At 41.0% G+C, this 13,398-nt stretch overlaps 1 protein-coding gene across 20 annotated transcripts in view; it reads right to left on the reverse strand.

Moving 5' to 3' along the window:
• Positions 1-13,398, reverse strand: part of MTSS1 (MTSS I-BAR domain containing 1) — a 127,037-nt gene that overhangs the window by 101,060 nt on the left and 12,579 nt on the right. For 11 of the 20 annotated variants that reach the window (XM_040587557.1, XM_040587556.1, XM_040587555.1 and 8 more), the window contains exons 2-3: positions 9,045-9,106; positions 6,214-6,287 (exon numbers count right to left, since the gene is read on the reverse strand). In XM_040587557.1, coding sequence (XP_040443491.1) covers positions 6,214-6,287; positions 9,045-9,106 — 136 coding nt within the window. Of the gene's footprint in view, positions 1-1,744; positions 1,811-6,213; positions 6,288-9,044; positions 9,107-13,398 lie in introns of all 20 variants that reach the window. The other 9 variants (XM_040587551.1, XM_040587553.1, XM_040587558.1 and 6 more) reach the window with 1 other exon arrangement.

The raw sequence follows: 13,398 nt of genomic DNA on the forward strand, positions 1-13,398 counted from the left end.
CTCTCACCCAAAGAAAAGGCAATGGAATGTTTTACCTGCAGAGCAGCCCTTTTAATCCCCTAAATATAAAATCTAGCCATTAATAACCAAACCACTTTCCCTGTGTTAGGGCATATAAGATGTTCGTCCTATTCTGACTCTCCAGCCAAACGGGCTGACATCAGCAGCAGTTCTCAGTGTGCCACACCTTTTGAAAGGCATGGACTGACCTTTGCTACTTGTCTAGAGAAAGAGGGGAACATGAAAACAGAGAATAACATAGTGCTGCCCATTATATATGTGTTTTGTAGTTTTAGCACTTGTAAGCAGCATTTCCAAGTCTCACTTCTCAAAATGCAACAGATGTGTAATATGCATCCAGCTTCAAAATTATGTGCCAACGATTCTGAATTGGTCCTGTGTTTTGCATCATCTTCATGCAAGTATAATGGAAGACTGAATGGCTCATTTAAATAATTTTCTTCCTGATTATTTTATATTTGAAAATCCACAAAGAAAAAGCCTGGACTGTATTATTTTACTTCAAAGACTCCATGGGAGGAGTAAGTGTTTATTACAAAGTCTTATCTTAACTGACAGGAAGCTCAAACAAAGGTTTTGTTATTTGAGTAGAGCATCTGAAGTTAAAGAGGAGTCAGAAAGACAAAAGAATTGGACAATGAGAACTCCTTTCCTCTTGTGCCCTGCTTTGTTTTCACTCTGAAATTATGCATAGATCATCACTACAGCTCCCCAGTCCACAGCCAGGAGCATAGGAATTTATTTCCAAAACATTACACAGAGTTTAGGTCTACTCCTATAGACTGTGGTGTCCTTCCCTACCTCAGGCTCCCCTTCCCCCAGCCCATGACAATAAATAAATAAAAAAAACACCTTTCAGTGCTGTCCATAGCATTTTCCTGTGGCACCAAGGATTTATCCCTGGGGTCACACTGTACCTTATTTGCAGTGAGCAAGACACTGGTTCAGAACGCCTAAGCACACTTACTTGGGAGATAACTGATGCTAATTCCAGCACTGCAACACTTCATGCAGCTTGTCACCTTGGAAAAAACACTTCAATACATACCATTTATATCCTGGCTAAGATGACAATGAAACACCCAGAGTAAGGACTACCTGAAGGTATACGCTACACAATATCTGGAGCAACACGGATGCAGAGTCTGCCCAGGAACACAAATATGCAGCAAAGGTACTATTTTTAAGCAGTTTTATTAAGTGTAAGAGCATCACTGAATACTGCAGTACAAGAGCTACCAGAGGCAGATGCTCACAAATATCAATCAGATTTAATTTTGTAACTAGAAGCATTAAACTATATTTACATTTCTGCATGTTGGTAAGTTTAATGGGGCCTGAAAAAAGTAAGATACCTTAATGCAGCACCTGTTCCAGGCTGATACACCCTGCTCTGCCCCTCAAAAGGCTACATTAGGACAGCTATGCTGGTTTTGGTACCCTGTCACTGCTGCATGCCATACAGGCTCAGGCTGAGTTTTGCTTCCAGGTGTGATTAGTGCACCCTTGTAGCTGGCTGACCATCCACAGCTCTTCCCTCCCCGACCTCAGATCCTCTCTGCCCAACAGGCACCCTCAACCGGTATTGCCTGCAACTCTTATTGGTAGCTCTGCATTGCCTTAAAGTCCTCTCAGACATCTGTAAAATGAAAGAGATGGAAAAAGTAAATAGCACCAACCAGCATGACAAAAGTCAAAATTGCCAAACTCAGGGAAAACATACCTTTAGTAGCACTTGCCAAGTTGAAATGAGGCAGCTTGAAACAGCATAACAATCCATGGAATCCAACTGGCCAGAGAAAGCCACGTGATAAATCACTTCAAGATACGTTTCGGTGTAAGTAATTTGCTAATATCAAACACAACTATGTATATGTAAAACCTTCAATATGAATAAAACCAAAAAAACCACAGACTGAATATCAGCTGCCTCATTAAATAATCTCACTTTGAAAATCAATTTTAAGCTTCAGGGTGAATCAAAGCTTTTAGATCATCTTTCCATAAATTGTAATTTATATCTGTGAAGATGCAGGTAGGTAAGATTGGGGCAGAGATTTTTTTTTCTACCGAAGCTGCTGATGGTGCATTAGTAGATACAGAAGAAGTGTGCATCTCTTCACATTAATCTCCCTCATAACACAAGGATAGTTACTCTTCTCACCTACTTTTTTCAAGTTCCTGAATTCTAGCACTTATCTACAAAAGACATTCACATGCAAAAGAGACAGATGAATACTAGCAAAGAGAAAAGCAATTTATAAACAACCTTTTAAATATCGCTCAAACCCAACGTACAATATGTTTATATGTTATGTATGTTTATATTTGGGATGCACAGTTCTTGCTTTCGTAAGAGAATATTTTTTTAATGCACAAAATCAGGTAAACAGCTGTTCAAGGAAATCAGGCTTAAATATCTTTCAGGCTTCAGTTAAGAACTAATGCAGATAAAAACATTCAAAATTTCAGATATTGAAAGACTTAAGCCATATGAGAAAAATTCAAACTAAAAGTCACAAGCACACCCTCCCCAAAAGAACCTTTAAATCCAAGTGAAGTTATCCTGAAGTACCTATTTAATATTTTTTGAGCATTCTGTTTAACAATCATAGTGAGAAATACCACCAGATTCCACTGCAGACTATCAAGTTCTGCCAAGCTGTATGCTGAACAGATGTAGCTTGAATAATATACACATCTATCTAGCAGTTTGTATCTTGTCAGAGCTCAACAGTCAAAACATCTGAAGGAATTTTGGTTTTTAAAAATCTCTGGTACCAGCAAAAACCAGCACATACTGCTATATACCTAGCATTATTAGAGAATTAGCAATATAACTTGACAGTCTCCCATCCAAATGATGTTTTTCAGATTATCAGAGCCACGGAAATAAAACCAATAAAGTCTTTGGTGACAGATGCATCAGAACTACTTTCCCCATCTTCTTCCTTGTCAGGCTGCAATCAAAAAGCATTGAACTGAGGAAACTGAACTGAACTGGGGGGAAAAAAGAGACACTAAACTTTGGGTTGATACATATGTAAATGGAGAGGGAGCAAAGATGAGAAGCAAAAGCTGACATGAGCTGGCTGGGAAATTTATTTGTCTACTGAATCACCACAAAACACCAGGTACTTCACATTCAGGGTTTTTTCCTACTTCAGAAGCTACAAATTGAAGAAAATACAAAGTACAGGTTTTCCGACTCATCCAACTATCACAGGTTTTACCTCAGGCAGAGCTCCCTCTATCTGAGCTCCGAGTAGTAATGTGAAGATAAACATCATTACCGTCACAAAATCGGAAGCAAGTAAATGACATAGAAAGACAGATGCATCAGAAGGGAAAAAGCCAATGTTTGGGAACAGCAGTAATGGCACACAAAGTAGAGAGAGATATCAGCTGGAATAATGACTGGAGTTCATGGAAATAAGCTCTCATATTTGAGCACTTGGTGTCTGCAAAGATAATTAGCTCCTCGCGTGTGTGTGGACATGTACATCCATGAAAACCCTTTTTCTTCTTTCAAAGCTAATGCTGATGCAAACAGATTAAAGAGTAGCCAGAGAGCTCTTCTGCTGACTGCCAAAATGCTTTCATCAGCTAGACCAGAGGGTCTTAAAATAAAAGGCCACTTTCTCTAAAACTGTAAGCAATTACAAACAAAATGCAGCACCCAGCTTCACAACACTTCAGTCATCCTACAAGAAACTAATATTGTCCCTCCAGAACAGGCATCTGCATCAGCATTTCCACATAGTTCCCAGAAGAAGCATTTGGCTCGTGCAATGATAAACCAGTCTTATGATTTAAAATATACCAACCCTCCCTGCCTTTTATCATGGAAAGTGCTACACAAGTCTCGCATATACCCAGAAGTTGAACATGACCTCTGCTGACTCCAGTTAGATTAACTGAGAACCTTCTAAAGAATGTGAAGCATAGCCAGGTGTTTGATTAGACTATCAAATATATGATTTTATAAGCTGGATAAGTAACAGGCAAAATTTAACAAAGAATTGTTCCAAGTTAGATGACTCCTCAAAGGGAAAACTGGGAGCCCATTAAAATCCCCACATCAGAGAAGAAAAACAATGTCTGGTTTTGTTTTCTGAATATAGTTGTTTATACTAACAGCAAAATACATTTTATGAAGTTATGCCCTAGTAAGTCATAGGGAGGTTTGCCATCAACTTCAGTGAAGTCAGGCTTTTATCCCTGTCCACAGCAATCTAAAAGGATTTGTATTTGTCATAGGACCAATGTGCAACCTCAGAGATGCTTCAAGGCAATAGACTACCTAAATGTAAATACTCGAATGGGCATGAGTAGAAGTTGGGTTGGGAGGCAGATCAGAACCACCAACTAGCTTGGAATTTTGATTCTTTGCCCAGAACATCACTTTCTAAAAATAAAAACAAAATTCCCTTCTATCCTTTCAATCAGGGAAGACAGAAAGACAGAACAGAGGAGCTATACAAATTTGGCAGGCCTGGATTTACAGAGCTCCTTTTGTAAAGGATGTGTTCGAAGAGATAAGAGACAAGACTCGACGCTTGTTGGACATGATCCAAATAACACAGCAGAAAGTGCAAATACCCTTCAAAACCCACACAAGCCATTTTTGTTTCAGAGTAGGAGAGTTTCATTTGTTCTGGTATCTAAATGCAAGTTCTATAAGCCTGCCAGCACAGCCAGAAGACAAGTCCCAAGGATTTTGGTAGGGAAGAAGAGAGCATGCTCAAAGGAAAGACACATCAGAAATCCAAGGTAAGGTCTGCCTTGGGTCTTACCCTTAGTTTATTCTACTTTCTGGAGCATTTATTATTTTGCGTGAGTAGATTAACCATGATTTTATACAATCATAGAACGGTTTAGGTTGGAAGGGACCTTAAAGACCATCTAGTTCCAACCCCCCTGCCATGGGCAGGGACACCTTCCACTAGACCAGGTTGCTCAGAGCCCCATCCAGCCTGGCCTTGGAACACTGCCAGGGATGGGGCATCCACAACTTCTCCAGGTAACCTGTGCCAGCACCTCACCACCCTCACAGTAAAGAATTTCTTCCTAATATCCCATCTAAATCTACCCTCTTTCAGCTTAAAGCCATTCCCCCTTGTCCTTGTAATGAGGAACTTATCAGAACGTAAACATTAGCTTTAAAAAAGGAAAAAATATTGCTCCTTTTTGTCATTCTATGGCTTGATACTTGCTCCAGCAGCTGCTATTACTCCTCTTAGCCAGAAATGGAGGGAAACAGAAGTCTGGCTGAGCTTGCACACTGCTAATGGAAATATGCACTCTTCACATTAGCAATATTACTTTCTTACTTTCCACGTCAAATGCCAAGGACACATTAGGACTTTCAAAAAAACGTTACAAAACCTCTAAGATTAGAGGTAACCAAAAGCCACTCACTCAGCAGTGATATATGCACTTTGGATTTACTTCTCAGCAACAGAGCCCAGGGACACAGTGACCATGGGGAATGCCCTACTGCTGCAGGGACATCTGCATGCAATGCCTTCGTCACTGGCATCCAACATCAGAGAGAAGCAGCCTTTTCTGTCCTTCCTACTCAGCGGCCAGAAAAGATTGCCAGTTGTACTATTACGGCCTCCATACTCACCAACAAGCTTAGACTGTTGCTCAGAGAAGCCCACAGCCCCGGAAAATTAATTTTGACCAGTAACGTCAGAATTAAAGAGGAAGGACAAGGCAAAGACTTTCCTCAAACATTAAGTACAGGCTACTATCATCATTATCCACAGATCTCAAAGGTCATAGCATCAGCTGGTATCGCTCTATCTTCAGCAACCCTACACTTATTTAAACCAGCTGAATATCAACCCTTTTACATTTACGTAAGGTACAGAAGCATCAGTGAATACAGATTTCAGTAAATCTTGCTTTCTAAAATATTATTCATCAACATATAATTCAAATGGTAATTAAGAAGTGTTCACATGATTGATGACACATTTAAATTACAGGTTTCCAGCATTTTTTTTCAGTAAAGAAAAGACGACTTCGTTTTTCACGTGCCGCTTTTTCAAAGTGCACGTCCATCTAACAGATGTCTCACAGATCTGCTCGTCAATGTAACAAGTTAGATTTTTTTATTATTACAACAAATGGTATAAACCACATAGCATTCTAACAGAACTCAACATTGACACATCTGCTTACCACGTGTATTAGTAGCCATGTCAGCCACTTTCTGAAAGGCATCCAAAAAGGCAGCAGCTGCTACTACTGTAGTCCTGAAACGCATACAGATAACAAAACATTAGCAGTGTCTCATTGCTGCCTATTTGATTATTGCCAAAAACATTTAAGCTTATAAAGAATACCACTGTGAACTTGCAGAGGCCACAAAAAAATATCCTCTTTTATATCTGAATTTAGCCTTTTCCCTCCTTCATTTCTTAATCCCTTCCTTGCTTTGTGTTAGCACTATGGACTTGGAGGCAGCCACGCTAATTCCATACTGCGAATTGCACAGGACAGGTGCTATTTCAAAAGAGCACAGCCATCCCCCTTCTAGCTGATTTCCCCTGATGAACTAATATTAAGCAGTCAAACATGAAAAACAAATCTAACACATTATACTGCACCCATTAGTGTATAAATTACAGACACTGCTATTGCCATGGAGCATGTATATTTTAAGAATAAGGATGCAGGACTTTTATCTAGGAACCTGACCAAACACTTCCTGAATTTCTTATCTGAGGAGCATGAGCATCCCTTGAAACAGAAAATAGCCACTTCTTGGACATCAGACTGGTTTGGAGTTCTCGGGCAAATGGAAAAGAAGAAAAAAAATCTCAGCTTTCGGGGGGTGTGGGGGGGTGTGGGGGGTGTGGAGGTGTGGAAACACCAAACACACACAAAAATCCCAAGCCCCCAAAACGAACAAAACCCCTTTCTGATTCACTGGTCCTCCAAGCAGGCCTCTTCCCAAGAGATACACCAGCAATTTCAGAGATTCCACAATCCAGTGTCAACCCCATTAGTCCCATCTCCCTCCATGTTTGGAAAGCACATACAGGCCACACAGCTGTTCCAGTGTTCAGGAAACGTGAGTTACAATTTTCTGAACACGTCTGTTCTATATAAGCAGGCCCTAGAGCCCTAAACACCTCAGGTCGGTACCAGATTTCTGATGGTTTATGGTCTGGCTGACCCAATTTAAGTGAAAGTAGGCCAGGGCTCTACAGGTAAACTGCAACTGTGACCTCCCCACAGTTACCTGTTTCTGCACATCTTTTGCAACAGTAACTCTGGTTCCCTCTCCTGATGGGAAGTCAATCTCCCTAAGCAAAATCCCGATGGAAGACCATCAACTTCACTTTGTTTCAAGAGCTCCTTGCAACCCTCACAAAAATCCAGGAGACCTGCAGGAAAGCTGATCCTCGTCCAGAAAGATGACAAAACTGCTTTATTAGGTCAGATTTTATGCAAGTCTCACTCCAAATATGCTCAAGATATAGAGGACATAACTGGCAGCATAGTAAATGGACTACTGACAACACAAGAGATTTGAACACAACAAAACAGGCTTGAGAGGACTGACCAAATGCAAAAGGACTCTCCACATGCCCCAGAGATTAAGGGGAGAAAAAAACCCCAAAAACAAAAACAAACCAAAAAACCTCAAACCCTCACAGCTAGCTAGCAATATTGCACCCTGGAACAAGATAACCTTTTTAGGTATTTTCCTTCACTGTGTTTGTGTTCTTCATCTTCCAAACTTGTGGGTTATGCTGTTATTCGTGTACCAACTTGTTAATTATTAATTAAATTGCTAATAACAAAGTTCCAGTTCTCCGGTAACAAGATCCAGGAGGACCTGGCTCCAGCTCAGATGACATCTGCTCTCCTTTATCATAGAGCACACAGAAATGAACCAGAGGCAAAAGGCTCACATTTGCTAGAAATGAACTGCAAATCCTCGAACACAGCCTTTCAAGCTGCCTGCCTGCACGTTCCTGTAGCTAGAAAAGCACTACATTGATTGAATGCAATACCACAGGATTGGGAAACAAACAAAACTATCCCTCATGCCTTCCCAGAAGGCCTGTGTTTAAAGAGTACAAAGGGCTAGGAAAGTTCTCCATTTCTCTTCTTTCTCTATTTCCTGTGCTTCTTCCACACTCACTCAATGTGACATGATTGCTGGAAAAGGAAAAACCACATGCAAGTGTGGTATTTTAAGCACAGCGCAGCAGAACAGCACATGCCAGCTGTTTAGGGTAAATGAGCGTAAACCCTAGCTTCTTCAAGAATGGTTCACAACACAATGCAGAACTTCAAAATAGACTGCCAATAGCCATACCTGTTACCAATGCCGCTGCTGTGAAAAAAACACCAAAGCTCTGGAGAGCGCAGCAGAGATTGTGGTTTGGAGAGAGTTGTGAAGAAGTGGAGTTTGGATTCACATTAGCAGAAACAAGTTTTACAAGTGAATGCATTCTGGAGATAGTAGAATTGGCCTGAGCGTGACACTTACGGCACTTACTAAGTAATCCAGAATGCCACTTGCAAAGTATACCTCAATAACGTAAGTTTTAATAATCACCGAGAAATGATCCAGCACAGAAATGCCCCTCATTTTTAAAGGCAAAAGAAAGTGCTGTTAGGATTATCAAGGACTCTAATATTAATTTTGAGCCATCTTCTAATATAAACCTGCTGTATTCTACTCTAATAAAAAGGACAACTTGGGCTAACTCCAGTTGTGTGTTATAAAATATCTCTCCAGTTTTCCACCAGAAGATATGAACTCTATCTCATGTTTATTATGTACAGCTGATGGTATATTACTTATTTTCCTAAATACACTAAACCAGCAGTATTATCATGTGAAAACTTACATGCATGAGTGTTGACTATGAAATATGTCCAATTTTACTAGGACATCTTAGCAAGTTATCCTGGCAGAAGCTGCATTTAATCTTAATGTTTGTACATACAAGGAATTTTAAGGGGGTCCTGACTGTGTAACAGAAACTTACCGAAGCTGAGACTGCAATTTTCCAGCTTTATTTATAAAATCTTCCCACACTGGATAACTTCCCTGCAAGAAAAACAAAACACAATAATGAGTATTTAGTTGGGGCATTCTATAATGAATACTTAATTTGAGCATTCTGCTTTTGATACTCCAGATCAAATGAAACCAGAAGTAAAACAATAACTAAGACTTTACTAAATCCTAATCCATTAACACCAAAACATGTTTTTTTCCAGCAAGTTCTCTCTTGCACCCTTAGCCACCAGTCCCAAGCAGATGGGATGTCAAGTGGTTCTCAATCCAGATGAAGCAGTAGGCCCTCTGAGGAGGCTTTACAGATTTTCTGAATAGAAACACTGGGTGAGAAGAAGATTTTCAACTGAAGCAGAGAAAAGAAACACCTTACTTTAGATGGATACAGCAAAACCAGACCTATTAGAAGTGGGTTGCCAGGACATTGCAACAACATGTACAGAGAAGCTCCCAAAAACACAGGCTGGAGGATCCCAGTTGTTGTTCTTTACAAATGGATTATCTGTGTCGTTACCAGGTTCCAATCCCCTTTTTTTAAAAAAATAAATAAGTAAAATAGAATTATTTTAAAAGTCTATATTATAAAGATCTGAGTTGTCCAAAAGACCACTTCAAACACTGTCTCAAGGTCACTGAGCAATCGGGTACAGAAAAGGCAACAAACTTTCCCCAACAGTTGCCCTATAACTGCAAGACCTTCTTCTAATACAGTCCCCGAAGACCCTGGAGATGATTTCTGATTTGAAGCTGATAAAGCAGTGTGGCATTGAGATTAGTTTTTAAGAAGGTTTAATTCTTCTTGACTCCAAATTTCCTATAAACTTTTTTTCCATTTTTCACAAATGTGTTAAAAGCCCAGGTTTCCATTTAGAACACAGACACCAAGTGTTCTTGCAAGTTCTGATCTTTATTTTCCAAAGTTAAAAAATAAAGTGCTAATTTTTATGGTTAAAAAAAATAAAAATCATCCTTTTTAGACCAAAGAAAGGTTAACTAGCTACTCTGCAGAGCAAGTGCAAATTTTTCTGTTAACAGCAAAAACCATGGTTGAAAGAAACCTCAACATTTCCCTTTGATTGGAGTCTAGAGAGTAAAATAAAATATCCCTGCTCCCTTTATTAAAGGTATAAGACTTGCTGTTACCAGAGCAACAACACAATAAAACCCAGATAAGGCAGATCCTCAAGGCTAACATTACCCCAGCTCTGGAAAAGGTTGCAAGCAAGTGCAGTTGCTTGTAGCAAACTCAATCCACCCTGATAAACTGGTCTGTTTTTTCTAAGTAAAACAAAATCCATTGCCCATGCTGCCACGAGAGGCCATGCCTTGTTCAGGGCAAGGACAGTCCCTTCCCCAAAAGCTCCTCGGTACACCCCGGCAGTGCAGCTCCCAGACATTCACTGGGAAGCCTACTGGTACTCTACATATTTTTCAGCAAGGCTTGCAGGTTTTTTATAAAAGAAAAAAAACAACAAAACAAACCACAAGAATACCCAATGTAAAAGAGTTGTTCATAAAACATCATCATACCTACACACAACAGAGACAGTGGGGAATGCAGAAGGGGAAAGAGAAAACAGCAGTTATCTACACAGTGAGACTTAGAACGTAAAGTGCTTTGTGCTAAGCAAAAAGTGTCAGACATTTTAAAAATGAAAGAATCCCACCAATTATTTGAAAGGGAGGGGAAGCTACTTCCTTAAACCTATTAGTCTAACTGAAATCCCTTACTCAGAACCCCATCTCTCAATGTTTGTCTGCATGCCACATATGCATTATGCATGTGCATGCCAGGAGCCCTGAAAGCCCTGACAATTAACAGCAGGGCCTAAGGCTTTACTGGATTCTCCAGCAAAACACAAGCCGGCAAGCAGAGGATAGATACCAAAGCAGCCTGATTATGTTTCCATCTCGGTGGTGTATTACCCAGCTAAACGTGCTTGATGGCATGCAGGAGACTGACACCAGCCTTACGTTTAGCTGCTTCACAGGGAAGCTTAAGCCACTCCTATCAGAACACAGCTCAGGAAGAACACACTTTTTTTTTTTCTTGTGGCCAGCTTGGCCGAAAGCAAGCAAAAATTGGAATAGTCATCATGCATTTCCACAACTATTTATTCTTTGTCTTTAAAAATGTTGTTCTCTTCAAGCCAAGCCTATTTAAATAAGCTGTAACAGCTCATTTAAACAGTTTGCTGTGTTTGGTTGGTTGAAATCAACGCAATCTCTTCACATGGGCACTCCACAAAGAGCACCTGATCTCATTTTGAGCAGCAGAAAAATGCAGCTTTTTTTTTTGTCAAATGTCACTGCATGAATAACTTGAGTGGTGGGTTTTGTTGGGTAGTTTGGGGTTTTTGTTTGTTTTGTGGTTGAGGTTTTTTTCAATTGTTGAAGAAAACCTTTCAGCAGTTTTGCACCAGTGACATGAATTCCTGCATTATCTGCTCAGCTTGCACTATCTTGATCTTTTTTCTGCAATTCTGAATTCTCAGCTGAAAATTCAGAGGAGTTTACCAGTAGAATTTGCTTTCACTTTTCCCTGATGAAGCCAAGTTTATCTGTCTCCCTCAGTAATATACAAGTCTTGCACACTAATTCTGTCCTGCCTTTGAGCCTTTCCAAAAAAACACTTCCACCACCACCACATCCCTGCTGAAACCAAAGCTCTCTTGATTCCTACCTACAGCAGAAGTGCACAATGCCTATCACTTCACGGGACCTAGTAAGCAGGGGTTTACCCCGTCTCCAGCACCTAGGATGCAAGGACACCATTTAGCGATGCTTGTGGAGACAAACCATGGCGACAACACAGGAGTCAAGCTAGTGCTCTAAATACTGCAAGGCTCCAGTACCCTGGCAAGCAGCTCCTTCTCAGAGACCTCTTTGCGTGCCACCTCAAGCACAGCAGCCCCGCTGTCCCTCTATGTCTCACCTCCACATCCACAATAGCTCTTGCTGTTGTCAAAGCGACCGTCAAGAGAAACGTTAACAGTGGCGGAAACCACACACTAAAAGACCCATAAAACTTCATCCTTGATTCAATATGTATTACTCTCCCAATTTAAACACAAAGAAACAGCAGGTGGAATTCTATGTCTTTGTCCAAGAAGCGCTTTTTCAACATAAAGCCACTTTCAAAGAGTAATAACACAGTATTTTCAAACGCTGTCTCTCTCAGAGCTGCCTCTGCTCCTTTCGTAATTTCCAATTTCAACCAGCTGATAAAGAAAATCAATTTTCCCCCCTTTAAATGTCAGGGTTACGCAAGCCCTGGAGTTATCTGTGAAAACAGCAGGCCTCCTCCACCTCCAGCCTGCCTGGAGAAGAGCGACTACAGGAACATCCATCACAAATCCTCTTTTTAGCTCCTCAGGGTTAAAACAGAAATCAGTTACATTGCAACTTTGTTCAAACAAAAAACCTTTTTTTCTTGAAAATTGTTACTGGTCTAATCCAGGAACTCTTTTCCTCAAAATAACTTTGCGCCTAATTATTTCTTCACCATTCCAGGAAGAAATTTGATGTGTTTTCCATGAAATGGGTGCTCTACCATTACTGGGCAGTACTCCATGGTGCCAAGTCCCCTCAAGCTGCTCAGCAGGGCCCAGCCCTCAGCGGCTCACCCACCTGCCCATCGAGGCATGTCACCAGTAAGCCATAACATGCCATTATCCTACCCTATTTCTTAATTAGTCAGTTTATAGGTGATTAGTCACCTGGTCACAGGGCCCAGCTTCAGCTAATCTGCACTGAACACAGGCAGGGAGCCACCTTTCCACCTCAGGGCTAAAAAACAAAATGGTGCCTTGTGCCTGTCACCGATGCAGCCAGTCCGCAATTAGGGACACGAAACAACTTTCCCTCAGGGACAGGCACCACAACCAGTGTTTGAAAGGCACCAGGCTGAGTTGGCAAAGCACTTGCAAGTGCCAGACACCAACACCCAGACCTGCCAGCATCCAGCCAGACGGCGTCCTCCATAGCCGCAGCTCCTGGGCACAGCTCCCTGCCTGCTGCTGGGGTGGGGAGCACAGGGGGACCATCTTTAGCCAGGGAAATCCCATCCAACATGCAGACCCACAGACAGGGGCAGATGTTTTAATTTTTGTCTGTCTTCCTCACCATTCAAATTACTTTAAGTGGCAATAAATATCACCTTCCCCAGTGAAGCCTGGTTTGTTCATGACAGTAACTGGTAAGTCATCTCCTTGTCTTTGTCTCAACCCATGAGCTTTTTCAGTTCATGAGCTTTTTCATCATATTTTCTCCCCCATCTTGTTGGGGAGGAGGAGGAATGAGAGGACAGCCGGGTGGATGCC

The sequence above is a fragment of the Falco naumanni genome, chromosome 3 (assembly GCF_017639655.2).
Source record: "Falco naumanni isolate bFalNau1 chromosome 3, bFalNau1.pat, whole genome shotgun sequence".
NCBI lineage: Eukaryota > Metazoa > Chordata > Aves > Falconiformes > Falconidae > Falco > Falco naumanni.